Source organism: Urocampus carinirostris, chromosome 2 (assembly GCF_059441175.1).
Source record: "Urocampus carinirostris isolate Australia breed hairy pipefish chromosome 2, RoL_Ucar_1.0, whole genome shotgun sequence".
In the NCBI taxonomy this organism is placed as follows: domain Eukaryota; kingdom Metazoa; phylum Chordata; class Actinopteri; order Syngnathiformes; family Syngnathidae; genus Urocampus; species Urocampus carinirostris.
This window is the reverse complement of record NC_142350.1, coordinates 7,671,300-7,698,166: the sequence shown is the minus strand read 5'-3', so window position 1 is coordinate 7,698,166 and position 26,867 is coordinate 7,671,300. Positions and strand designations below refer to the sequence as shown.

Below are 26,867 nucleotides of genomic sequence, written 5' to 3'. Positions count from 1 at the left end.
ATGTCTTGAAAGAAATTCATAAAGGGCCACAATTGAGTGCAGCTTCAAGGGTCATTATCACAAAATATATCACAATTCTTTTTTTCGTCTGTCCACGTTAATCTAGTTCAAACTGCAGTCTCATCCTAAGACAAAGTGATCCCGATCCCAAATCCAAAAACGGCACACAATGTCATGGCAAGAGGCAGCGAAATCCCCCAGCAGGTGTCTCGGATCTTCTTCTTGGTGGATGTCCACGCCACGGCCTTGGCGGCCCCTCCGGTCGCATTAGTATGCTCTGCCACCACCTTTAGCCGGTCCGACAGCGAGCACAAGCTACTTCGGACCTCCTCCCACTCTTGCCGCAGGCTTGCCACGCTTTGCGCTTCCTGCCTGAGTCTTTTGGACTCCTGCCGGAAAAGCTTCACGTCTCTTTGCAGCATGCTGAGAAGTTCTTGACGGAGAGCATTCAAGTCCCTCTTGATCTCCTGGCGCAGGACTTCTGCCTCCGGCGTGCTCCCACCGAAGGATTTCTGCAGATCCTGACGAAGGGCTCTGACGTCCTGCCGGGCGGTTTTGGCGTCCCGGTGTGTTTGGCTGACAGCGCCGTGGACTTCCTGTCGAAGGCTCTCCATTTCTCTCTGGGTTCTGGTGGCCACTTCTTGGATGGCTTGACGGAGTACGTCCATCTCTCTCCAGAGCAATGTGGATTTTCAGGTCTTGAGAGGGGCGGGATTGCCCCTCCCTCCACAGCGCACTGTTGGAAAGCGGGAGTGCATCCTGCCAGCTGTGGGACAACTTTTGGCGACAGCGCCGTAAGAGAGGTAGTCATCTTTTTATTAAAGTCGACACAGCTGTATGATGTCATTCCAGAGTCGTGCCGGCCATGCTGGACAGATCCAGCTTTTATTTAGTCTAATAAATTACGGTAATAAAATAAAACGTGACAAATATCAGGACAAATTGGCATAAAAGTCATGCTAAATACAAGAAGGACACTTATATTCTGCTAGATGACGGTCTTTTCAGCCAGGTAAAGCCAAATGCATATATTGACGGTCAAAAACAAATCAGTTGAGTTTTAGAAGTTGCCTCTACTTACCTTTTTAGCTTTGGAATTTGCCCCAACCTTTTTCGAAGTTTTGATTTGCACAAATTAAATATCTCTTCATTATGTATCAATTTAGATCGGCTACTGATGCTAAATGCTACAAACTAGCTTAAATTGGCTTTTCTACATGCTATAAGCTAGATTGAGCTCTGTGTTAAACGATAACTAAAAATAATTAAATGCTAGCTTCATGTGGCTACCATCCTGTCTACAACAATCCAACCTTCATTAATTCAGACTAATGTAGGTAAATGGTTCAAAATGGCCTGAAAGCAGCGACTATTTCTCCATGTTTCAAGCTGGCCTAAAGTGCTCTGTGCTAAAGGCATAAAATAATTAATAGCTGACTTAGAGTGGCTACTAACTTGTCAAAAGGTCAGCAATACTTAGTTAATACCAATGTAGCCGGATGCTCAAAATTAGCCTGAAGTTGTAACTATTGCTACATGGTACATGCAAGCTTAAGGTGGCTTCTATTATATTGGCTATTTTTATGCTACAAGGTAGCTTTAAGCGCTCCATGCTAAAGACTATCTTAAAGTGATGAAAAATTAGTTTCAAGTAACTACAGATGTTTAAAACAACCTAGCAAGTGAGCCATTATTAGTTTAAAATATTTTAGCTACATGCTACTATCTGGCTTCATATGCATAATTAGTGAGTTTAAATTTCTCATTTTATTGTGGTTTTGTTATTTGTGATTTATTTTTTTCGTCCATAATAAATGACCATAAGAACATTAGTGATAGAAGAAGGAAAAGCGGTGAGAACACTGATCCAGTCGGAAATATTGTACAAGTGTCTGCCATTGAAGCAGGGCTTGAAGATACAGAAAAGAGTTACAAAATGGTATATTTCTAGCTTCTTTTTTACCAGTATCCATCCATCCATTATCTTCCGCTTATCCGGGGTTGGGTCGCGGGGGCAGCAGCCTTAAAAGGGAAGCCCAGACGTCCCTATCCCCAACCACCTCCTCCAGCTCATCCGACGGGATCCCAAAGCGTTCCCAGGCCAGTCGAGAGACATAGTCTCTCCAGCGTGTCCTGGGTCGCCCCGGTGGCCTCCCGCCGGTGGGAAATGCCCGTAACACCTCCCGGGGAGGCGTCCAGTAGGCAACCTTATAAGATGCCCGAGCTACCTCAACTGGCTCTTCTCAATGCGGAGGAGCAGTGGCTCTACACAGAGTCCCTGCCGGATGACTGAGGTTCTCACCTTATCTCTAAGGGAAACCCATACACCCTGCGCAGGAAACTCATTTCGGCCACTTGTATCCAGGATTGTGTTCAATCGGTCATAACCCAAAGTTCATGACCATAGGTGAGGGTAGGAGCGTAGATCGACCGGAAGATCGAGAGCTTTGCCTTTGGGCTGAGCTCCCTCTTCACCACGACGGACCGGTACAGGGTCAATTGACTGCAGACTCTGCAACAACCCGTCTGTTGATCTCTCGTTCCATCCTACCCTCACTCGTGAATAAGACCGCAAGATACTTGAACTCCTCCACTTGGGGCAAGATCTAACCCCAACCCGGAGGGAGCATGTCACCCTTTTCCGGCTGAGTACCATGGTCTCGGACTTGCTGATCCTCATCCCGGCCACTCCGCACCCGGCTGCGAATTGCTCCAGTGAGAGCTGAAGATCACAGCCTGAGGAAGCCACCAGCGCCACGTCATCTGCAAAAAGCAGTGACGGAATGCCGAGGTCCCCCAAACTGGACTCCCGCCCCACCAAGGCTGCACCTAGAAATTCTGTCCATAAAAGTTATGAACAGAATCGGTGACAAAGGGCAGCCCTTGCGGAGTCCAACCCTCACCGGGAACGAATCCGACTTACTGCTGCCAATACAGACCAGACTGGCACCGAGCATACAGGGACTGCATAGCCCGGATAAGACTGCGCGGTACCCCATACTCTCGAAGCACCCCCCACAGGGCCTCCCGAGGAACATTGTCGAATGCCTTCTCCAAGTCCGCAAAACACATGTAGACCGGACAGGCAAACTCCCATGCACCCTCAAGGACCCTGCAGAGTGTGGAGAGCTAGTCCAGTGTTCCACAGCCAGGACGAAAACCACACTGTTCCTCCTGAATCCGAGATTCGAGTTCCTGGCGGACCCTCCCCTCCAGTACCCCTGAATAGACCTTACCAAGGAGGCTGAGAAGTGTGATTCCTTTTTTTACCACTACAATGATCTTTATTACTGTTATCTTAATACACGTTTTATTAATATGGGTAAGAACTTTTTTTGTATGTGGCTATTATACGATCTTCTTTTAGTAGGTAGCTATATTAAAGCAGCTTCCGGTGGTTATTTCTATGCGACGTAGGCTTGAATGCAAGCCATTTTTATTTGCATAGCCCTTAATACTTGAAGTCGTTTTGGTTTTGCTGGTCATTTTTTTAAGGTGAATGTATTCTACAACCAATGTTTTAAACTGCACAATCCTTTCATTCTTTAAATTTTGATTTTTTTTTTTCTTGATTTGGGTCGCAGCTTGTTAATAGGGTGGAATGGTATGGCATGAAGTCAGCCCAGTTGAGAACCACTGTTGTAAATAACCCGAAAGGTGTACAATAATTTGGCAAATACTTTTCATAATGACTTGAGGGTTATTGTTCTGTAATGCAATATGTTGATAGATGAAAAGATTTTTGTATTTCATGTTTTGAAATCAAGGCATGTTCATTTGTGACGCCCTTAATCACAAGGAGTCACAGACTACAGATTTTTGCAAACCACAGACTATTATTACATCATCCCCTGATCTAAAAACCCACATGAGGGCAAGGAAAAACTCAAAAAGCTCAACATGAGGAAAATGAAGAAACCTTGAGAAGGGACCGCTCGTGAAGTGATCCCCTTTCCAGGATGACCAGTCTGTGATGGATGTTGCAATACCAAATAATAAACAGATGTTGTCAACATCAATATAGGTCTTTCATAAGCTATAGAAATCAATTTTTCGTTCCGTGTTTTGGGGGGCAACACCATTTGAATCATTTTCATTCGACAACGTGAGTACACATTTATGCTGTAATGGTTAAGAAACAAAAAAACTTTATCCAGGTCTGTGCAGGCACGTCAGTAACGCCAGATGGCGCCTTTACGCGCCCTCGGAATCTAGGTTAAGGTGCGCGCGCATGCCGAGGGGGTAGCATCTGCCCGCACTCGCGTGCGCGCGCTCGCAGGGGTGGACTCCGCCTACCTCCCGCCAGACAACAGACGAACCAAGAGACGAACACAAGGAAGACTTCAAGAAGGAGAAGATAGCGAGCGAGCATGAAGAAGAGCAACCACGCAGGACTGGTAAGGAACACGCGCGCGCATCCCACGCTCGTGCGCGATTGCCACACATTCATCCTCTCATCACACGCGTGCATCATGCCTTCACATTAAGTTCGCACCTTCATCGCTCCTCCATCCTCGTCTCCATCCTTCCATGCGATCCATGACAGGCCACTTCATTGGGTACAGCAGGCGAGTTAATCGTTAACGCGGCCGATTAACGCAACCGAATATTCATAATGCATCGGGAATCGTTCTAAAGATTGCTTAGTTAAAGACTAAGACCATATACTTTAGTACAGATATCGGCTCAAATACCAGTAGATTAATTAATTAGTCAAATTGTCTATTGTCAATTTTCTTTCCGTTTTGCCAGGAAAATAAATTTAAAAATATACTAAATTGCAGAAAATATCAACTAAAATCTGTGTGTTGCAAGTCACATTAGAGAGTCAGACCATATATATTTGTATATCTGCCCCTGGATGTATTAGTAGATCAATGAGTAAGTTAATTTTCGATTGTCAAATTTCTTTTTTTTAACCACCAAAGCAAATTAATTCATACCTCATAAACGTAGAAAATGTAAAAATCAGTTTGCAGCAGGTCACATTAGAGCAGAGATGTCAAACTTAATTGCACAGGGAGCCAAAATTCAAAACACACTTAGGGTCGCCGGCCAACATTTATTGAACACACTGAAAGTTGATGTTTTTGGAACTTAAATATGAATAAAACAGACATGAATATCAAATTTAAACCTTAAATAACTTATACAGTATTTATCATTTTGCTCTAAATAAAAATATCTTGTTAAATTATACAACTTAGAACTTTAACAACTTAACATTAAGATAACATTCAAATTCCTTTGCTCCTATGTCAATGTGTATTAAAAAAAACTGAAATATCCCAAAAGATTTTGCTCTCCTTAATATATCTCCTGACAAAAGTAGAAATATGAAAATGTTACAAAACCTGGAAATATACATAAAACATGTACTTTTCAGAAATAACAATTCTAATCATTCCGTTTTTTTTGCTCTTATGACTCTGATTTGATCATTTGCTTTGATCGCAGCCGGACACTGTGTAGTTCTTTGCAGTATTGTGTTTTCAGCGCGGCGAAAAGGGTATAGTATATATACTAGTATATAGTATATAGCTGGGGTCGGGAACCTTTTTGACTCAATGGGCCATAAAAGCAAAACATGTTAATTTTATTTTGGGAAAGAGCTACACCATATATTATGAGACAGATTTACTAAATCAAAAGCTTAATCTTCAGCACATTTATTTTTAATGATTTGATAAAAATTATGAAAAGAGAGTAATGCCAGAGCCCGTGTCCTAAAATCGACCAAACATACCACTTTAAACTTGTCTCTTTCTTGCAATTACTCAAGATCGGTTAAACTCATTTTGACCCTTTTTTTCATACATATTGGTTTCAAAACCAGATGCAAGCATTTATTTTGTAAAAACGTCACAACATTCTGAGAACAGGGAGCCTGATGTGCTTACCTTTGGCGCTTGCACTTTTTGCATAACTCCACCCATCCCTCCCACTCACCCAATCAAATCACTTCAAGTTATCTTCCGGTGTTTTGGCGTATTTACAATTTGTTCCGTGGATTCAGTAAAAAGTATCTGAACACTGAACACAGATTATATAGTGAGCTTTTATATAAAGGATTCTTTAGCGTTGTGCAGCCAAAATGAGTTTTTTTTTGTTTTTTGTGTGGCACCTTGACTGTAAATCGTCGTGAAAACGTGCCCTATATAATCTGAAAAGTACTGCAAGTTTGATTCAGTTTTGGTTTGGCTTTGCGTGTATCTGAACAGGATTAATGGTTCAAGTTTTGAATGAGATGGAGAACGGGCCATTAATAACAATAATGTAAAATGGTCTTGCAGGCCGGATATGATCACACGGCGGGCCGGACGTGGCCCGCGGGCCGGGAGTTTGACACATGTGCATTAGAGACTGAGACCATATACATTAGTACTTATATTGGCTTTAATACTAATAGATCATTTAATTATTTAAATTGTATTGGTCTTTCTTTTTTTTACCATGCAAACAATTTAAAAATACTCTAAAATGCAGAAAATGTAAAAAAATTCATAAGTTACAGGTCACATTAGACAGTTAAGAGCATATATACTTGTATAACTATCAGTATGAAAATTAGTAGATTCATTAATTAGTTAATTTTCCATCACTAAATGTCTTTCTCTTTTTACCAGCAAGTCAAATTTAAAACACTCAAATGAAACTGGCATACGAAACTGCAGGAGATATAAATAGATTAATTATTTGATTAAATTGTCTGACATCAGTAATTGAATGAAAAAAAATCTTTCTTTTATACTGAAATTCCCTCTTCTACGGCTTACCCCAAGTCCCTCTATAAACTTCAGCTGGTACATAACTCTGCTGGACGCATCCTCACCAAAACCCCCCTCTCGCCATCCCATCCCCCCTGTCCTTCAGCAACTCCACTTGCTCCCAATCTACCATAGATTCAACTACAAAATCCTGCTCTACACCTACATGGCCATTCATAACCTTGCTCCTCCCTACCTCTCCGACCTTCGTATTGCCACGCCATTGCGCACCCTCAGATCATCTTCCTCCCTCCATCTCACTATACCCCCTGCCCGCCTCAACTCCATGGGGAGCGGAGCGTTCAGCCGCTCTGCCCCCCAGCTCTGGAACTCATTGCTGTCTCACCTCTGAAATTCTGCGACCCTGTCCACCTTCAAATCCGGACTCCAAACTCACCTCTTCTTGACCTTATGCCTCACACACTGCCCCTTTTAACTATAATGTGTTTTATTGGCTATTTATTACTTGCTTGATTTACTCTTCGTTTATTGTTGCGTCCTACTCGTACGTACTTTGGGTGACCTGAAAAGCGCTTCGAAATACAATGTATTGTTATTATTATTATTACTATTACCACATGCTTGAAAGTTAGCCATCGTTAGCTTGGGCGACAAATTCCTCATTTTTTCGGTATTATTATTTTTATTGACTACATGTCAAACTTGTTTTATTAGTGGAAAAACATTTTTTTCTCATCTTCTATTGTTAATGTTTGTATGTTTTTGGAATTCTTCATTTATTTTTTTAATAATCTGCCGGACAGTTTTTTTTCAAAACACGAGACCATGCTCACCTGTTAGCTTGTAGCTAACATGCTACAGGTTAGCATACATCCAATTTCTATGTGCATGTTTTTTAATTATTATATTTTTTTGTAATCACCACTACTGCTATCACTACAATCTCCACTTCTTAGCTTGTATTTAACATACTAGCTTCATGGCCCATCTTCGTGTATGTTTATCTTTTTTCAAAGACACCCACGCTCACCTGTTAGCTTGTGGCTAGCACACTTAATAATTGAGTTAATGTACATATCCTGGTTTGGTGAATGCCTTTTTCTTAATCGCTACCCTGCTTAACTAGTAGATAAAATGCTAAAAGCTAGTGTACATAGGCTTATGTCGAAATTTGTATGTAATAGTATTTTTTTCTCCTTAATCGTGACGAAGCTCACCTGTTAGCTTGTAGGTGACACGCTATAAGCTAGCAAACATTTACCATTTTTGTGTGTTTTACTTTTTTTTTAAACCCTTATGCTCACTTGTTAGCATGTGGCTAACACGTTAAAAGCTAAAATACATATTCCATTTTCATTTATGCTATTTATTTTTTTTGAATCACCACCATGCTTAACCTGTTAGCTTTTAAATAAATTGATAAAATATGGCCTACCTATACCATTTTTGTGTGTTTTTTTTAATTCTTCGCCTTTTAGTGTGTGAATAACTTGCTAAACACTAGCATACATTTTCCATGTGTTTTATTCTTTTTTAAACACACCATGCTTTGCTGTTGGCTAAAATGTTAAAAGCTAACCTACATATTCCATTTTGATGTTATCTAAGTTTGCCACTTCGCTCACCTGTTAATTTGTGAATAAAATGCTAAAAAATTGCCTATATTTCCTATTTTTGTGTTTTAGTCTTTTTATAACACCCCCCCACACTCACCTGTTAGCCTGTAGCTAATACACCTATAGCTAACGTACATATCACATTTTCATTCACGCAATTCTTTTTTGAAACGTACCACAATCACTCGTTAGCGAGTAGATCAATTGATAAAAGTTAGTGTACCCATACCAATTTCTGTTGTTCAATTTTTCTTATCGCTACTCCTCTCACCTGTTAGCTTGTGAATAACACGCCTGAAGCTAACGTTGACGGTTTGAATAAGAGAGCTGCCAGTAGTGCAAAAAAAAACAAAAAAAAACAGATATACAGATTAGCAGCTGTGTAGGCTTACTATGTGTGTGACTGACCATTTAACAGTCTAATGGCCAGGGGCACAAAGCTGTTGCAGAACCTGGTGGTCCTGCACCGCACACTGCAGTACCTCTTCCCAGAGGCTAGCAGGGTGAACAGTCCATGATGCGGGTGAGAGGGGTCCCTAATGATGTTCTTGGCTTGGGATAGGCAGCGCTTCTGGCCAATGTCCTGAATGGAGGGGAGAGAAGTCCCGATGATTTTCACTGCTGTCCTCATCACCCTCCTAACACTACCCCAGTCGGAGGCACTGCAGCCTCCACACCACACAGAGATACAGCTAAAAGCTACGGTATATACATTATAGCTATATATACTGCGCGAACCTTACCTAATTCTGTTTACAAGCGCCACCTGGTGGTTGTTTGGTTCACTGGTCAAATCTAAATAAAGGAAACAAAGTCTGACAAAAAATGCACCTCAGCAGAGATAGACAGACGCACACATACGTGGAGGAGATTTAGGTAACAGTTTCAATGTGGCCTAATATAGGAGAGTAAGAGTACAGTTTTCTTCTTCTCAAATCTACTCAAGTAAAAGTAAAAAGATTTAAAAATACTCCTAAAGTACAAATTGTCCCCAAACGTACTTAAATTAATGTAATGGAGTAAATGTACCTCGTTACTACCTGCCTCCGTACATATTCCATTTTCATGTATCTGTTTTGCAGGGCCCCCAAGACCCGGCCCACCCAGGCGCACACCCCCAGCCGGACAAATTGGGCTGGCTGAGGAAGTTCTGTGGCCGCGGGATCTTCAGGGAGCTTTGGCGGAGTCGCTATGTGGTCCTCAGAGGAGAGCACTTGTTCATCTCTGACAAGGAGGTAGCGCTAACACCCAAGTACAAAAAAAGAAAAACATGTTTACGGCCGTGCCTGCACGATCATACATGCACACGCTTATCCCAAACCCAAACAGGCTGCTGGCTGAGCAGTCGACATGTGCGAGTCAATCTCAGATCATGTGACACGAGTCAGCCTGCAGCCGACACACGCGTGTTCGCGCGCTACAAGACAGCTAATGCTGTGCGCTGATGAGTATTCGCCTGCACACGCACAAAACGCACGCAAACACGTTAGTCATTTTTCCAGGCGGAGATTAACACGGAAGCTATTTGAGGTGGGGGGTTTTTTTTTATCCGAGTGCCATCATGTGTCGGCTCAGAGCTCAGATCTAACGAGCGATATTAGTGCCGTCCTGATGAGCAAGGGAGACGGTCAGGCATGCCAAAGATTTAGCGTCTGTTCGTTAGCCACATATGGACAAACGTATTGACTGGTTTGTACTCTTCTTATGTAAGAGCTAGACTAATGAATGCCCCCGCAGGCTGATTGGTCTGTTTTCTACTCTTCAGTATTGACATCAATTCACACAACTACTGTTAGAGCATTTCAGTGTTGGGTAAAAATGTGCATGTTTGTGTGGTAGCGGCCCCCTCTCGAGGTTTCTCCATTTTCCCCATGCCGAGGTTTTTCAGTTTTCCCTTGTCCTCATGTAGGTTTCAGATCAGGGGATGGTGTAATAGTAGTCTATAGTCTGTACAGCCCTTTGAGGCATCTTGTATTAAAGGCCATACAAATAAACATGACTAGTTTCTCTGTTTTTCAAAGGTTTGTGAGAATATCAACACTGTCACACGAGTATTCAGTGAATGTGAGAGTCTTTTAGTTGTAGATGAGCAAATACTTTCAGTAGTTTGTGACAATGTGAATCGTTTCAAATTTTCACAGAAGTGGGAGGATTTTTGTGTGAGAAGCTAATTCAACGTTGTGTGAGATCAAAAATAAATGTGCACGTTTCTGTAGTGTGTGAGTGTTTCGGTTGTTTATGGGAAAATTAATTCGGTCACATTTTGGTTTAATGTATGAGAGCATTTACGAGTATGAGTAAACTAATTTATACGTGCGAGTTTTCAAAGTGTGAGAACAATTCACTTGAGAAAGGGTCTCCAACGTTGGGACAGCTAAGTTGGCTGCCGACCTGTTCGGAAAATAGCTCACCAGTAGTTGGTTAATTTTATCATCAAGTCAAATTATTTTTTAACCCTCCTTCTAACAATTAAACCGGCAATGACACTGTAACAACATTGGTAGCAACATGATGAGTTGGGATTTTAGAAATGCATATAAAACTGGGTACCCTTTGGGTTAACTTGTAACAACAAGTAGCTCTTAGCTTAGAGTTTTTGGCATGTGTATAGTTTTTTTTTTTAAAGAGGAGCATTTCAGTAGTGCGTTGGAATGTCTAAACAACCATTAGGATGGATTACAGTAGCGAATGGATGTTTCTGTAGTTTCAGAAAAGTAATTCGGTCATGTGAGTTTTTAAAGTATGAGAGCGTTTCACTAGTTTGAGTTTTGGATGCGCATAGGTAAATGTTTATTTGTTATGTGAGTATTTCAGTAGGTTCGGATTGTTTGAATAGCGACGAAGAAAGATTGCAGTCGTGACTGAATGTTTCTGTAGTCTGTGTATTAGTTTATTATGAGAACATTAATGTGGTTGCCTGTTTAATGTGTGAGAGCCTTTCACTAGGATGTGAGTTTAATGTTTTTGTGTTTTTTATAGGGAAGAGTATGTCAGTAGTGTGTTGGAATCTTTAAAAAAACATTAGGATAATTTACAGCAGTGAATGGCTGTTTCCGTAGTTTGAGAAAAGTAATTCAGTCATATGAGTTTTCAAGGTATGTGAGCGTTTCACTAGTTTATGAGTATTTGACATGTACAGCTGAATTTTTATTTAGTATAGGAGTATTTCAGTACTGTGGGACTGTTTAAATAGCGACAAAGAAAGATTGCAGTAGTGAATGAATGTTTCTGTAGTGTGAGGGTGTTTCGGTATTTTATGAGAGAATTCAGTTGCGTCTTTAATGTGTGAGGGCATTTCCCTAGTATTTTAATATTTTTATACCGTGCGTAATATTAAGTAGTGTTTCCTAGCAGCGTTTCAGTAGTGTTTAAGTATTATGTATGTAAGCGAATTGTTCTCATGAATCCTAGTAGGGGCGTTTGAATAATCTGAGCTTCAGTTGTGTGAGCAAATAAACTGGAATAAGTGTTTGTGTGGTGTTTGCATGTATTTCACTGACAGAAATGTATTTTGGATAGTGTGTTTGATTACTGTTTTCACAGTGTGAGTAAATAAATTCAGTTGTCAGTTTCCTCGGAGCATTTCAGTCGTGTGTGAGACAGCTTTTCGCTTGATTCCTACAAGTGAACATGAATGAATTAAAAAGTGTTCGTGTTTCAGCGGTTAGAGCAGTAAATTTGAGTTTTAGAGAAATATGAGTAAGCTATTATTTTTATTTTTGCAAAAAAGCATCTTCTGTAGTCCGGGTAGTAGGTTGGGTTTGATGCCGACATGTTTTTCCAGGTCAAAGACGAGCGCAAGGCCCAAGAAGTTCTGGACCTGGCTGACTACGAGCGCTCGGAGGAGTTGAGGAAGGCCAGAAGTCGGAGCAAGAAGAACCATAGTCGATTTACTCTAGTACGATGTCGACGGCCCGGGAACACGGTCAGTTAATCCAAAATTTTGTCATAGTGATCCAAATTTGTGGTCCGGATCACTCTCGCGTGTTCACTAGCGTCCCCTGAGAGATTTATTTTGTCTCTGCACGACTCTCACTGGAGAATTCTCTCCTGCAGTAGTAGGCGGGATTTGACACCAATGATGACTCTGGTTCATGAGGTCCGATTGGCTGAACCGTAGCTCCTCCGTAAAAAGATTAATCCAGAGAATCTCATTAGTGTGTCACTACATTAGTCGGAGCGGAATAATCTGAGGGCGTTTGCATTAGCGCACTGCCCCGTTGCCAACTTTATCCTAATCTTTATGCATCATCATGTATCCTTGAGGGTGTCTTTGGTAATTTTTTGTCATCTCTCAGGTCCCCAACCTTCTCTTCCTGGCTGTCAGTCCTGAAGAGAAAGAGTCCTGGATCAACGCTCTGAATGCCGCCATCATCAAAGCTAAAAATAGAGTTTTGGACCAGGTAACCACACTTTCCAAATGTGCAAAGAAGATATGTTCTTATCTTGTCATATCCCCCTTTGTCCGCAAACTATCCAAATGTCCATTAAAAAAAAAAATAATAACCTACGGAATTGTTGCCCCGAGTGAGGAAAAAAAATAAGTAATCGAAAGGAAACTGACCAAATCTTAAATTTTCTCCAACGTTTGTCCATAAGGAAACATAAAAAAAACTCTATCTCCAAATTTCAAAGTATTCTCGAGATGACATCCACCTAGAATAACAAGACATCCTTGTGTGAAGGTGACCATGGAGGAAGACGTTTTGGTGCATCCCACCAGAGACCGAGCGAAGATCCCACAAGGACGCCGTCTTCCCACCCGGGGACACCTCATGACCGCTGTATGTTTCCCTTAAATAATTTGGTGATGATCAATTTGTCATCTCACTTGTTGTCTAATGATGGACATGCAGGCGTCCTCTTCCTGTCACGGCATGCTGACCCTCGACCTGGTGGCCGAGGAGGAAGGGTTCTCCGAATGCGACGGTACCTCCTGGGAGAACGTGTTCCGAGTGGGATCTTGCGGACAGGTGGCAGCGGACAGGGTAGGACGGCAGCGGGCGGGGACGGACGTGTCCAAACTGAAAGTTCGAACCAAAGAATCCAAAGTGAAGACGGGAAGTTTGCCCAGAGGGAGCGAGCGTTCCTGGGGGAAATATTCCCACTTGGAAAAATCTAAAGTGCACAAGAGCCAGCAGCTACAGGTGAGAATATCAAATGTGCCCTGGATGAACATGTTTATGTGAAATGTATGTTCACTCTCAGGTACTTCAAAACCATTCCAGGACACCTCAACCTGGGAAAAGGACCAGCATCGCGGGACGCAGTCGCTGCGCTTCAATGGATGAAGTCTTGTCCTCCAGGTAAGGCTTGAAATTACTCCTTACTGATGTGTGCACACAAAGTAAATAGGTGGTGCTAGAGAACCTCCCAAGTTTATCTTACCAAAAGTTGTGAAAATAGAACACTTTATTCCATTATTGTTCCTTGACAGACCGGCTATGATCCGCTCAGAGTTACGTTGGGCTTTAGGCCGACGCCCCTCAGAGGAAGAAGGCGGAGCTTCCGTACAGCCAGTGGGTCAACTGCAGAGTCTAATCGCGCAGAAAATGCAACGGGCGCAGGAATTATTGGAGGAACTACGGTTGCAGGTTATGATTAATCCTGTTTTATTGATGACCAGTTTTTTGATTAAACTAATTTTGGTCACTCTTCTTGTCTAATTTTTTGCATCTAACTCCATGTGTGTGAGGCCAGTCGATGGAAATTATTTGTTTATTTCTTTAAAGAGACGAACGGTCCGATTGACCTGACCCATTTCTCAGAAAATTAACATCAAGAATGTAACTCACACATGCAAACTATATGAGGATTAAAGTTTAGACATTTAGCATATCGGCTACATCTCTCAAAAAAAAAATGTGTCCGTCATTGCAATCTTTCGTGCACAGGATTGAACACATCGACAAAATTAATTGTACTGACAGTTTCAATAGGACATAGGACAACAAGATAATTTCAATGTATTCTTTTGAGTCAGCTTTGAAATTATTACTCCCCCAGCTCTCTTTTATGGGCAAGTTCGGAATCCCTGAACACCTTACACATGTAAATTTTCCTGTTGCCACAGGAGCTGCAAAAGGCCAAGGCAGAGCAAGAGAAAGGAGGAAGCTCCGTTTATGGAAAAGGGGTGGAGTCTCCTCGTCTTTATCACCTCAGAAGCGGGGACTCAGTTCACTCCAGGTAAAGCGCGAGGAAACATCTGCCTTTCACATCTGTAGACCCAGCGTGAATTTGTATTTCCCTTAGGTCATCTTCTCGTAGCCGTAACGGGGAATCTCCTGGTTTCCGACGAAAAGACTCGCCGAGGTTAAAAGGGCGGGACTCTCCACGCTCCAAAACTCGAAAGAATCGCTCTCGGGATGTGGATTCGCCTTGCTCCCGAGGCTCTCGCTCTCCGGCTTGTGCCAGTGATTCGCCTCGTCTGACTGACTCACCCCTCTCCTCAAACTCTCTCCAGCTTCCAGACTCTCCGGTCATCATTCTCGGATCAGACCAGGAAACCGCGGATCTGTCGGTGGAATCGTCTCTCCACAGCGGTGAGGAGTCGTCCTTCAGCGGCAACAAAACCTCATCGGAGTCCACAGAGACCGGAGAGACCAAGAAACCCGAGGAGGAGGAGCTGCAAAAGAGGCGTGCGGAGGCAGAGCGACTCCTGGTGGAGGCCATGTGTTCCTGGCAGGAAGCTCAGGAAGTGCTACAGGAGGTGAAAGAGCTGCAGAGCCAAACATTGCGACGCCAACGCCGAAAAACCTACGAGAAAATGTCGCCGATCACACCCACCCAAGTTGAGGGAGAAGTCGAGGCAGGCAAGGTGGCCACCTCCCCCGAGGAGGAGGCGGAAACTCCTTGAGCAAGAATTGTCCTTCTTAGGTATTTCCCACTTTTTTGGGACATTCCAATTCAAATTAGCCGAGGTGATTCCTTCTATGTGATTCAATTTGATGCCATCTGACCTTCTCTGACTCAAAATTGATCAGTTTGGTATCATTTGACTCAATTTACTCCAACACGGAATTGAACACCATCAGACCTTAAGTGACTCACTTTGACTACAACCAGCACCATCAGACAACTGATTCGAGTTGACTTAAAACTAACCAGATGAATCCCTCCAGATGTTTTAATTTGAAGCCATTGGAACTTCTGTTACCTGAACCCACTCAGTTTGGTAGCATTTGATTCCAAATTACCCACTTTGACTCCAACTGGCACCTTTTAAAAACCGACATGTTGTAACTCCATTTAATTTGATGCCATCTGACCTTCTGGGACTCACTTTGACTTAGTTTGGTGTCATTTGACTCCAACTTATTCTGGAATTTGATGCCATCTGACCTCAGGTGACTAATTTTGACTTTAACCAGCCCTCCTGACAACTGACTTGACCCGACTCTAAATTACTCAAGGTGATTCCTTCCATGTGACTTAATTTGATTCTATCTGACATTCTGTGACTCAAGCTGACTGAGTTTGGTGTCATTTGACCAACATTCTCTGAAAGTGACTCACCTTAACCCCAACCGTCCCCCTCTGAGAACTAACTAGATCTGACTCAAAGTGACTCAAAATGACTTTAGTTAATTCCCTTTTCTCGACTCAAATTGATGCTGTCTGACCTTCTGTGACTCCAACTGACTCAGTTTGGAGTCATTGGACTCCATGTGAATCCAACTTACCCAGGAGGTGATTCTCTTTTACTCCAATTCAGTCCAAGGGATTCTTTCTATGACTAAATTCGATGCCATCTGACTGTCTTTGACTCCATGTGAATCCCTATGAATCAGTTTGTAGTCATCTGACTCCAAATGATTCTAAATGGGTTCCTCCATCCAACTCTATCTGATTCAACTCCACCACAAGACTCTTTTGGACTCATTAGACTCAAGTCCATCTGAATTTGACTCCTCGGGAGTCCATAAAACTCATGATTCAAGTCTGAGTCTCCTTGATCTTGACTCCTCAGGAATTTTCCACTTTTCTTCCAATCTGGGGGACATTTGTCCTTCCTTTAACCAGCACGGAAATTTACCAGCAGAAGAAAAAGTCATCTTTGCGATGACTCGCACTTTTCAACTTTTTTTTTCAAGCTGACTTTTCTACCTAGAAACAGGAAGAGTTTCTTTTTGTGGCTTCCTGTTGAGTCCGAAATTTTTCGGAACACGCGCAACTTCCCATTTTTTATAGAAAATTACAATTTTTGTGCTTCTCAATTTTTGGGGTCAGACTTTTTTTAAAGTCAACCAGTGGATTATTTTTGTCCTTAAGCAATAACATCCTCATCAGTCATGATAATGTCATAAAAAAAGAGACCGTTTCACTGATGTAAAAAAGTCAACGAAAAAAAAAAGATTCAGTTGCGCAAGCTGAGCAGTGATCGGACCCACTCTGATGTCCTTTTTACAAGACAAAATGGCTGACTCCTGTTACATTCAATGATTTTCGCTGCTTATTAGTTATTCCACTACTGCAATACTGTGTTTGGACACTAGTCCGGACACTGAAAAAAATGTTCACTTCCGCTTAAAAAAAAAAAACAGCACTTAGTAAATAATTTTCTAAATAATTGAACTTCAACATGAGTGATATTTGTTGTTTTAATTTTGAAAGAAGTTTCACCTCACTTGATATTCTAATGATATAATAATGAAATATATTAATGTTTTTTATTATTAATCTTACTTTTTGTTTGTTTTGTCACCTACCGACACAAACACAACCTGGCGATTATGGGATGTGAGGTGAAAGCTGAGCGCACTGACTTGCACTGACAATCCTGAAACAGGAAGTGTAGAAAAGCCGCACGTCCACACACTTCCTGTTTTCTTGGTATTGCGTATGTTTTACTTCCTGTTGGAAGCGCACGTGAAATAAAAGTCTTATAAACCAAGTTGGGTGACGCACATCAATTATTTTATTGGTTATATATATATATATATATATATTATATATATATATATATATATATATATATTATATATATACAGGGTTGTTAGGGTTACTTTAACTTGATTACTTTCAATTACTTTTGGATTACTCCAATACCAAATATGCTAATAAAAGACAAAAGAAACTAAATATGAATAAAATAAGGACTCACAACACGTGTAAGCTTTCTCTCCTGGCTTTGATCTCCAGCAAAACTAACATAAAATGCGACAGAAACAAAATGAAAAAAAAAAAAAAATCCAAACAGCTTGCCAACATCATTTTTGCCGTTCCATGTATTCCGTTACTCCCCAAGCCTGCACAAAATTTAGTAATTGTATTCATATTTAAAGAACCACTTCCCACATTCCCGAAATATGCATGTCATGTTAATTGGCCGATCCAAATTGTCCTTAGGTGTAAATGAGCGAGTGAGTTCTCTGTATCTGTGTGCCCTACAACTGGCTGGAAACGAGTTCAGGGTGTCCCCTGCCCACTGCCTGTGAAGATAGCTGGAATGGGCTCCAGCACCCCCGCGACCCTACTGAGGATAAGCAGTGCAGATAATGAATGGAGGGATGGATGGATGTTTTTACTCTTTGATTTGAACAGAAAGGATTTTACAGTACAGTATTTTATGCTATACATGTTTGCATTTATTTTTGTATCGAACAAAACGCATATACCTCATCTCATTAGCTGCATCCCAGCAATCATCGGGCAGTGGGCAGGGGACACCCTGAACTGGTTGCCAGCCAATCGCAGGGCACACAGGGACAGACAACTCGCTCGCTCATTCACACCTAGGGACAATTTGGACCAGCCAATCCACCTGAAATGCATGTCTTTGGAATGTGGGAGGAAACCGGAGTGCCCGGAGGAAACCCACGCAAGCACGGGGAGAACATACAAACTCCGCACAGGAAGTTCGGTAGCTGGATTCGAACCCACACAGGAGGTTCCCAAGACCTTAGAACCGTGCCACACACGTGCTAACCCAGGGATGGGCATACTACGGCCCGGGGGCCACATGCGGCCCGTTAAACATCTTAATCCGGCCCGCCGAATTTGAAATAATTAAATTAATCAACCTTGTTTTATTTCCTCTGCAATTCTGATGTTTCACCACCGAGTGGCGCACTCTATATATATTAGCTTTGTTGAGGTGAAGCATAAGACTACTCCACATTTGCACCATTAGGAGACGAAGAAGAAGAGCTTGTTTACATTCAGCGGACTATCGATATTTGACGTCACGGAGGCTGCAGAAACAAACCTGTCGTCAGTGTTGGGGGAATAATAAAGTCAATATTTATGTTCCAATCAAAGCCTGTATCTGTAGCGCACCAGCATTTAATCCGGTCTATTAGTAGAAACAACAAACTGCAACGTTTCACTGCTGAATGAGCCGTTTGTATACACATAGCGTACACACCTGATGGTCAGTTGCCCTGACTGACCATTGGTTACTATGACCTGGATGAATGAGAATCTCCACAGACATAGAGTACACACGTAAACACTGTGATGGAGACTGTCCAGGGTGTGATCACTGCCTTTCACCCTGTGTGAGCTAAGGAGAAGCACCAGCGGACCCCGCGATGCCAGTTGATCCGAAACGGGTGAAGAGATACATATTTAGGAGATGGATGAATGAATGAGTAGCGTATCCGCGGCGCCGGTATGCTGCGCCGCCATCTTGAATACGGTCCCTGATAAAGGACAAAAGCCTGTTGTCACAGAGTCTTTTCTAATGATCAGATTGAATAAAACAGGACTTTAAACAAGCAGAATAAAGTCAGTGATACAAATTGTGGAGACATACACTAAGCCAAAATAAAAATGTCGTCAAATAAAAGGCTTGAAAAAAATCGAAATCATTTAAAATTAAGATTAAATGCAATTATTTGATAAAATAGATGTCTGGATATGTCAAAAAAAGTATTCAAGTTTTAAATCAATAAATATAAACAATAAATTAGGCTAACATTTTATTCAGTATTTTGTGTGTTTTCCTTTCGAATCTAAAACTGATTTAATTCTATTTTGCATACTGAAATATATTTTTTGTACAAACTCCGTATCAATAGATGTCCATATGGAAATGATTTGTTTTTTCAACTCATCAACTGATAAAAAAATTGTATTTCCAAGCTTTCTTTTAATCAGTGCCCAAATATGTTCGGGATATTACAGACACGGCGCGAGACGCCCTTTACATGCCTTTTACCCTTTGACCCACCGCCCCTCTGTGAAGATGAGCGGACCTAGGAAAAGGAAAGTGGACAGAGAATGTCGAGTGTTCAATAAGGAGTGGACAACTAAATATTTTTTCACTGAACACCGATCATCTGCTGTTTGCCTGATATGCCAAGAAACTGTGGCGGTTTTTAAAGAGTATAATATTAGCCGTCACTTTGCCACAAAGCATGCTAACTATGCTAGCAAGCTGTCAACAAAAGAACGGAAATCTGCTGCTGAGAAGTTGGCAGCTAATTTAAAGGCTCAGCAAAGTTTTATTTTCCGTCAAACTGCCATTCAAGAGTCAAGTACCAAGGCCAGTTGTATGCTTTCATTCATAATAGCAAAGACCAGCAAACCACTGAGGGCGAGTTTTTAAAAGAATGTATGGTAGAGACAGCAGGTATTGTGTGCCCGGAGACCAAAGACAAATTTGAAAAAATCTCTTTATCACGGCGGACAGTGACTCGCCATGTGGAACTAATTGATGAAGATATTATCAGCAGCTTAAACAAAAAGGCGAAGTCATTCACTTTCTATTCATTGGCACTGGATGAAAGCAACGATGTCAAAGACACTGCTCAGCTCCTCATTTTTATCCGAGGAATCAACAACGCTTTTGAAATAACGGAGGAATTTTTGACAATGGAGTCTCTGAAAGGACAAACACGGGGAGAGGACTTGTTTGACCAGTTGTCTGCTGCGATCAAAAATATGAAGCTTCCCTGGAGTAAACTTGTCAATGTCACCACAGATGGATCTCCGAATTTAACGGGAAAAAACGTTGGCCTGCTGAGGAGAATCCAGGATAAAGTGAAAAATGAAAACCCTGACCAGGATGTCATTTTCCTCCACTGCATCATCCACCAGGAATCTCTATGTAAATCGGTGTTACAGCTGAATCATGTTGTGAATCCTGTGGTGAAACTTGTTAACTTCATACGCGCACGGGGACTTCAGCACCGTCAGTTTATTGGATTTCTGGAGGAAACCGATGCGGATCACCAGGACCTGCTTTATCACTCCCATGTCCGCTGGTTGAGTTTGGGCAAAGTTTTTCAACGAGTGTGGGAGCTCAAAGAGGAGATTGGCGTGTTTTTGGAGCGACAGGGGAAGACTGATGAGTTTCCTGAGCTGAGCAACAAGAGCTGGATGCGTGACTTTGCGTTTGCTACGGACGTTTTTTTACACTTAAATGAGCTCAACGTGAAACTGCAGGGGAAGGAGCAGTTTGTGCACGACATGTACACAAACGTGAAAGCCTTCAAATCCAAGCTAGCTTTAATCTCCAGGCAGATTTTGAACAAGTCATTCACTCATTTTCCTACACTTGCCACACTGAAAGATGCCGGAGCAAAGGTGAAGAAATACAGTGAGTCACTGGATGCACTGCACGCACAATTCTGCCAACGGTTTTTGGATTTCGACAAAATTGACAAGTCACTTCATTTGGTGGCCTGTCCTCTGTCACAAGACCCCGAAACAGCTCCAGAGGAGCTTCAGATCGAACTGATCGACCTTCAGTCCGACCTTGTCTTAAAAGAGAAGTTCAACTCTATGAAACTAAATGACTTCTATGCTTCACTCAATGAAGCCGCGTTTCCAAATCTCCGGCGGAAAGCGCAGATGATGTTGGCTTTGTTCGGCTCAACCTACGTGTGTGAACAAACCTTTAGCGTCATGAACATCAACAAAGCCAGCCACAGATCCAGGTTAACAGACCTACACCTCAGATCCATTCTGAGAATCGCCACAACAAAACTCACTCCAGACTTTGATGTGCTGACTAAAAAAGGAGACCAACAACACTGCTCCCATTAAAATGTGTGTGTCTCCGTGATGCGCAGGTTGTCAAAATTCGTTCGTAGTTCGTAGTTCGTGCAGATCAAATATAACGCGCTCCACAGACTGAATTGCTGCAACTGTTTCATTCTTGCACTGGTCGTTGTTCACTTTTGGCACCGGGGAAACAAATTGAAGAGAAGGAGCAGGACAAGTACATGTGCATCTCCTACCGTTTTTGAAAAAAAAGACAGTCAAGAGGAGAGTGATGGTGATATCCTGAAGGATAACAGAATTTTCAGTGCTTTAAAATAAAATAGTTATTCATTTAATTTTCTGTGTTTAAAGACTCATTTCAAAGTCAGAGATTTTGTTGTAATGCTTTCCTTCATTTTCATTGGAAATTAAAGCATGTGTTTTCTCTATATCCCAGATGTGTATTTTTTCTCCAATGAGGTGAGGTTACCAAAGCATGTCATCCATCTGCTCCTGTTCCGGCCCCTTTGTCAAATGTTAGAATTCAATGTGGCCCGCGAATCAAAAAGTTTGCCCACCCCTGCGCTAACCACTGCGCCGCCGTGCTGCCCAAAACACGTACACATTTCCATTAAAAATGTAACATCATTACTAAACTTTACAAACATTTTACAGTATTTCATCGTGTAAGCGAAGTGAGGTGCACAATTATGACGTCATAAAATCCATGCGTGAGGAACGACAGAAACGTTGCCGCCTTTTCTCGCTCCCAAAATCAATAAATTATCGAGAGTATTTCATTAGTAGTAGTAGTAGTAGTAGTAGTGTTTTATTATTATTTTGCTATTAGGGAACAAAAGTTGTCGCTCGTCTTTATTCAATAAGACTTTTTGCCAGCAGTAAGCACCTTGTGCTCAGTGCGCTCTCTGACGTCATCACTCCGAAAATTCAAAATATTAAAGGGTGCAGGACATGTTTAAGAGCTTATTTTTCATTTTCATTATCATCAATGATGTTTTATTGTCATTATTTTGCTTACAGGGAGAAAATGCACGATTGTTTATTATTTAAGAATTGTTCATATTATTACTACTTAAGCAGTATTTTGTGTTTAGTCCACTTAGCACTTGTCTATTGGCAACCACTCTTAAGCTTGTACGACGTCATCATCCCGCGCATTTTCGACAATTGATACTGAATATGAATTTATACAGTAATGGTTAATATTCATATTACACTCCATGTGTGGCAGGAAACAATCATTTGACAGAAATGTAAGCAGCAATATGAGTTCTTGCGCAGGTCAGTGAGCTGTAATAAAGAGCAGAGAGCAGATGTAGGCCAGACATGAAACATCGCTCCATTACACCTCCGACACGGCGTGTGCGCGCGTCATTACGCATATGAGTAATCTGCTGCCGTGCGCGTTGACGCCTTCAAGGGGAATTCCGAGCATCGTCTTTTATATTTATTATTCTAACAAATATACAAACAGGCACGCAAAATGGGGGGAGGGCAATTGGATTAAATATGTATCATATATATATATATATATATATATATATATATATATATACTGTATATATGGGGTGGCAGTGCCTCAGGAAGTAGCGCGCTCGTCTTAGGATCAAGAGATCGCAGTTCGGATCCCGGCTCCTCCGTGTTACATGTCGAAGTGTCCTTGGGTAAGACACTGAACCCCTAATGCCCCCAATAAGCAGGTTAGCGCCTTACATGGCTGCACGGCCGCTAATGGGAATTGTGAAGCACATTGTAAAGCGCTTTGGGAAGTCTTGACTTGAAAAGCGCGATATAAATGCAGACGCTATATAAATGCATATCATTTCATTTCATTTCATATATATATATATATATATATATATATATAGTTATATATGTACGTATGTATGTATATTGGTTGGATACCTTGACGACTGGGGTCATACGGTGTGTCTTGGACAAGTACAACCTGGTGGCGCCCATCCCTCTCCCGGTCTCGAACCAGAGACCTCTCACGTGTTCGGCGAATGTGCTATCCACTGCATTATGGGAATGTTTATGTGGAACATACCTGTTCTCTCTATTATTCTGTTTATCTGAAGTATCTGAGCCTTTCCAGTTCTAATTAGGTTTTTAAGACAGGTTCATATTTTAGCTTTGGGGTAAGGTTTGAAATTAGCATGTAAGTGTGTTTTTAAATCAGAGCGTCAAGACTGGATCATATTTTTAGGAAAGGTTTATGGTAATATTTTATCATTTGAATGGAATTTTCCCATTGCTGTTTAATATTTCAAACTGGGTCTATTCATTAGTTAAGGAGTAGGGTTTTGAATTAGCATGGAAAGGCATTTATACGGTCATAAATCAGGAGTTCAAGTCATGCCCATGCAGGGTTTAGGGGATTGGGGTTTCAAATTAGCTCTTGAATTGAATTTTCCCATTTCTACTCAGTGTTTCAAGGCACGTTCATATTTTAGCTGAGAAATAAGGTTTTAAATTAGGATGTAAAGGTATTGTTATGGGCAGCACGGCGGCGCAGTGGTTAGTGCGTGCGGCACAGTTCTCAGGTCATGGGAACCTCCTGCGTTCCTCCCACATTCCAAAAACATGCATCTCAGGTGAATTGGTCGGTCCAGATTGTCCCTAGGTGTGAATGAGCGAGCAGGTTGTCTGTCCCTGTGTGCCCTGCGATTGGCTGGCAACCAGTTCAGGGTGTCCCCTGCCCATTCCCCGATGATAGCTGGGGGTTTTTAAGGGTTATTGATCTATCTTCGTTATTCATTATCCATTATCCGTTATCGGTCAGTTCATAATACGCTACAAAGCCTAGGAGCCGGGACACTTACTCTCAGCCAAAAGGCCAAGCTAAGGTCCTAGCCCTAAAGCCTTGCTGCGATCATGGGCTCCAGCATCCCCGTGACCCTATTGAGGATAAGCGGTGCAGCTAATGAGATGAGATGAGGTATTGTTATACCATTTTAGATCAGGGTTTCAAGACATGATCTGTTTTAAGTGTTTCTAAGATAGGGCTTTCGAATTAGCATTTGGATTAAATGAGCCCATTTCTATTTGGGGTTTCGAAAATGTTGTGTTTTTGAGTTTTAAAATAACAGTTAAAGGTATTATGACCATTCTAAGTCAAGGTTTCAAGACTCGTGGGAGTTTGAGGCAAAATCAGGTTGGGAGAGGATTGGGATTTCAAGTTATCATGTGAATAGATTTTTCCATTTTTATTTAGAGTTTGTATTTTTGGACTAGTGAGGAGTGTTACAAATTAGCTTTTAAAATTAATGTTAATCCTTTTCGATTCAAAACAGGATCAGGTTTTAAGTCATGTATATGGATTTAAGTGCATGGAGTGAAATGATGAAGTGTTAAAGTTAAGAAAAAGAATATTCAGATTCAGATTCAGATCTACTTTATTGTCATTCTAGTACACGTGTATACAGAACGAAATGTCGATACATCTGACCCGCACAGTTTCCTTGAATGTACAGATATAAATAAAATGTTGTGTTGAGTTGTAGTATTGAGTGCTAATAATATACTAAATAATTATGGCTATGTATAGTATTTTACAGTAGCGCAAATAGTGCAAGAGGAGTAGCCAACCAGATGTGCAAAATGGGCAGTCAGGTAAACAAGTCAGGTAAACAGAACAATAACACTATAACAATAACGCTTTAAGTACAATAGTGCAGAGAAACAGATGTGCAAGGAGTGGCTAGCTATAAAGAACTGCCAGTAGTGCAAAAAGTCAAACAGAACCCACAGATGTACAGATTAGCAGCAGTTTAGATTTACTATGTGTTTGAGTGACCATTTAACAGTCTAATGGCCAGGGGGACAAGACTATTGTGGAACCTGGTGGTCCTGCACCGCACACTGCAGTACCTCTTCCCAGAGGCTAGCAGAGTAAAGTGTAGATTTTTAAAATGGGCATTACACGCGTTAAGGGTTTTTAGATGTGATCCAATTAGGTAACCTTGGCAGTATAAGTACTTAGAGTTGGTTGGTTGGATCCCTCAACCACAAGGGTCGTATAGGGCAAGGACAACCTGGTGGCCCCCATTCCTCATCAGGCCAACATAATCAATTATACTGATACCAATAACCAATATAACTGGTACCTATGATTAGAATTTGGGTTTCAAGGTTGCATTGTGGTTTTTTAATACTCAATTTGGGTCTGAAATCAGGATGCAAAGGCAATTTCTGTCGACAAATATTAAACCAGGATACAATAAAAGAAAATTCCTCCGTGTCCTAGCGTGCACGTTAACGAAATTACCCAGCGACATCAAACCACTCACAAAAGTTTCAATTATTTACGCTTGTGTGTCATCGTCATCATCACTTTGCATCTTTTATTCACGCAGCGGCACTCACGCGCACGCGCACGGAATGATCTGTAACACTGACCTGAAACATCTGAGGGTGCGTGCGCACACGCGTGTCTGAGTCTTAACCCCGCAGCGTGTGACAACTTCTTTCTTTTCCTCTTTTCTGTCCCTTTTTATTTTGAGCCGGCTAGCAACAGAGCTAAAAATACTTCCTGTGTGTTTGCCAGCACGTTCTGGCGTCATCGGACGACTTCACTGTGACGTAATCCACACAACCACCGCAAGTGTGCGTGTTTGTTTACTTAAATATTTACAATGACCTGAAAGCTTTTGGTTCTCATTTTATTTTTATGGCGCGGGCAAAAAAATGCACACGGCTAAAATCAAGTGTAGTGTCTGTTTTTATCAGCCTTTTGGCTAAGATCAAGTGTAGTATCGCTTCTCGGCCTTTTGGCTAAGATCTGATTGATGTTTGTAACGGGAAGATGGAATAGGAGCTTGCTCCGTCCACTCCACGCATCGGCCCGGTATTGCAGTATCTCCGGGAACGGTGCATTCGCACTAATTGCTTCTTGGCCTCTTGGCTAGGATCAAGTGTTTTGGCCTGTTGGCTGTGATCATGTGTATCATGATTTGACTGATAATGGATAATGGAAAATGGACATTGACAACAACAACAAAAAACACGCAAATACAGTGGGTGTGACGTCATCGACTGAATCTGAACAAAAAGCATTTTGGATTATGAATAATAAATGTTAATTTTGTTGACGGGCAGATACGCGTTGGTGAAGAATGACAATGGCGCTATCTGGTGGACAACGAATGTACCGTTCTGTACAACTGCTTCTGAGAAAAACATAATTATTATAGTGTATGTATGTATATATAGTTAGGACCATCAAACTCATTTTAGCCTGGTGACATATGGTAGAAAAAACAGCTGTTAAAGAGAAAGAGAAAGAAGGAAAAAAAGCAAGTGAAAATATGAGGTATAGAGAAATAGAAAAAGGCAGAGAAAAAGAGAGAAAGGGAAAGTGAGAAAAAGCAGAGAGAAAATAAAAAAATAAGAAAGAAAAATAGAGAGACAATGAGAAAAGAGAGAGAGGGGTGGAGAGAAAAAGGAGAAAAAGAGAAGGAGACAGACAAAAAAAGAGTGAAAAGGAGAGACATAGTGGGTAAAGAGAGAGAAGAGAAAAAGAGACAGTGAGGAGCAGAAGAAGAAGATAAAGACATAAAATGAGAGAGAG

At 41.6% G+C, this 26,867-nt stretch overlaps 1 protein-coding gene, 1 long non-coding RNA gene and 1 pseudogene across 3 annotated transcripts; 2 read left to right on the top strand and 1 right to left on the bottom strand.

Annotated features, from left to right (window-relative positions):
* Positions 1–197: 197 nt before the first annotated feature.
* LOC148370877 (pleckstrin homology domain-containing family O member 1-like) lies at positions 198–17,237 on the top strand. Of its 2 annotated transcripts, XM_088328669.1 has the most exons (12): positions 198–1,012; positions 4,158–4,397; positions 8,907–9,048; positions 9,427–9,579; positions 12,129–12,269; positions 12,643–12,747; positions 13,030–13,128; positions 13,201–13,491; positions 13,553–13,650; positions 13,782–13,938; positions 14,418–14,530; positions 14,597–17,237. In XM_088328669.1, exons 3-12 carry the CDS (start codon positions 8,932–8,934, stop codon positions 15,198–15,200), a joined length of 1,878 nt encoding a protein of 625 aa, XP_088184795.1. In that variant the 5' UTR covers positions 198–1,012; positions 4,158–4,397; positions 8,907–8,931; the 3' UTR covers positions 15,201–17,237. The 2 variants fall into 2 exon arrangements, with proteins under 2 accessions (XP_088184795.1, XP_088184796.1); XM_088328670.1 differs by lacking the exon at positions 8,907–9,048.
* Positions 5,043–25,848, bottom strand: LOC148370876 (uncharacterized). Its single transcript, XR_015849738.1, has 4 exons — positions 25,697–25,848; positions 9,374–9,585; positions 9,088–9,139; positions 5,043–8,927 (listed from the first exon to the last, which is right to left on the bottom strand). It is a non-coding gene; the product is annotated as an uncharacterized LOC148370876 (long non-coding RNA).
* Positions 25,849–26,014: 166 nt separating this feature from the next.
* Positions 26,015–26,178, top strand: LOC148370875 (U2 spliceosomal RNA; annotated as a pseudogene).
* Positions 26,179–26,867: the final 689 nt, after the last annotated feature.

Excerpts from the sequence above, each read along its gene's own strand:
- LOC148370877 (XM_088328669.1), top strand. The coding sequence starts at position 8,932 with ATGGAGGGGAGAGAAGTCCCGATGATTTTCACTGCTGTCCTCATCACC. Across the intron at positions 9,049-9,426 it reads AGATACAGCTAAAAGCTACG|GGCCCCCAAGACCCGGCCCA; the intron begins GTATATACATTA and ends TCTGTTTTGCAG. Across the intron at positions 13,492-13,552 it reads ACAAGAGCCAGCAGCTACAG|GTACTTCAAAACCATTCCAG; the intron begins GTGAGAATATCA and ends GTTCACTCTCAG.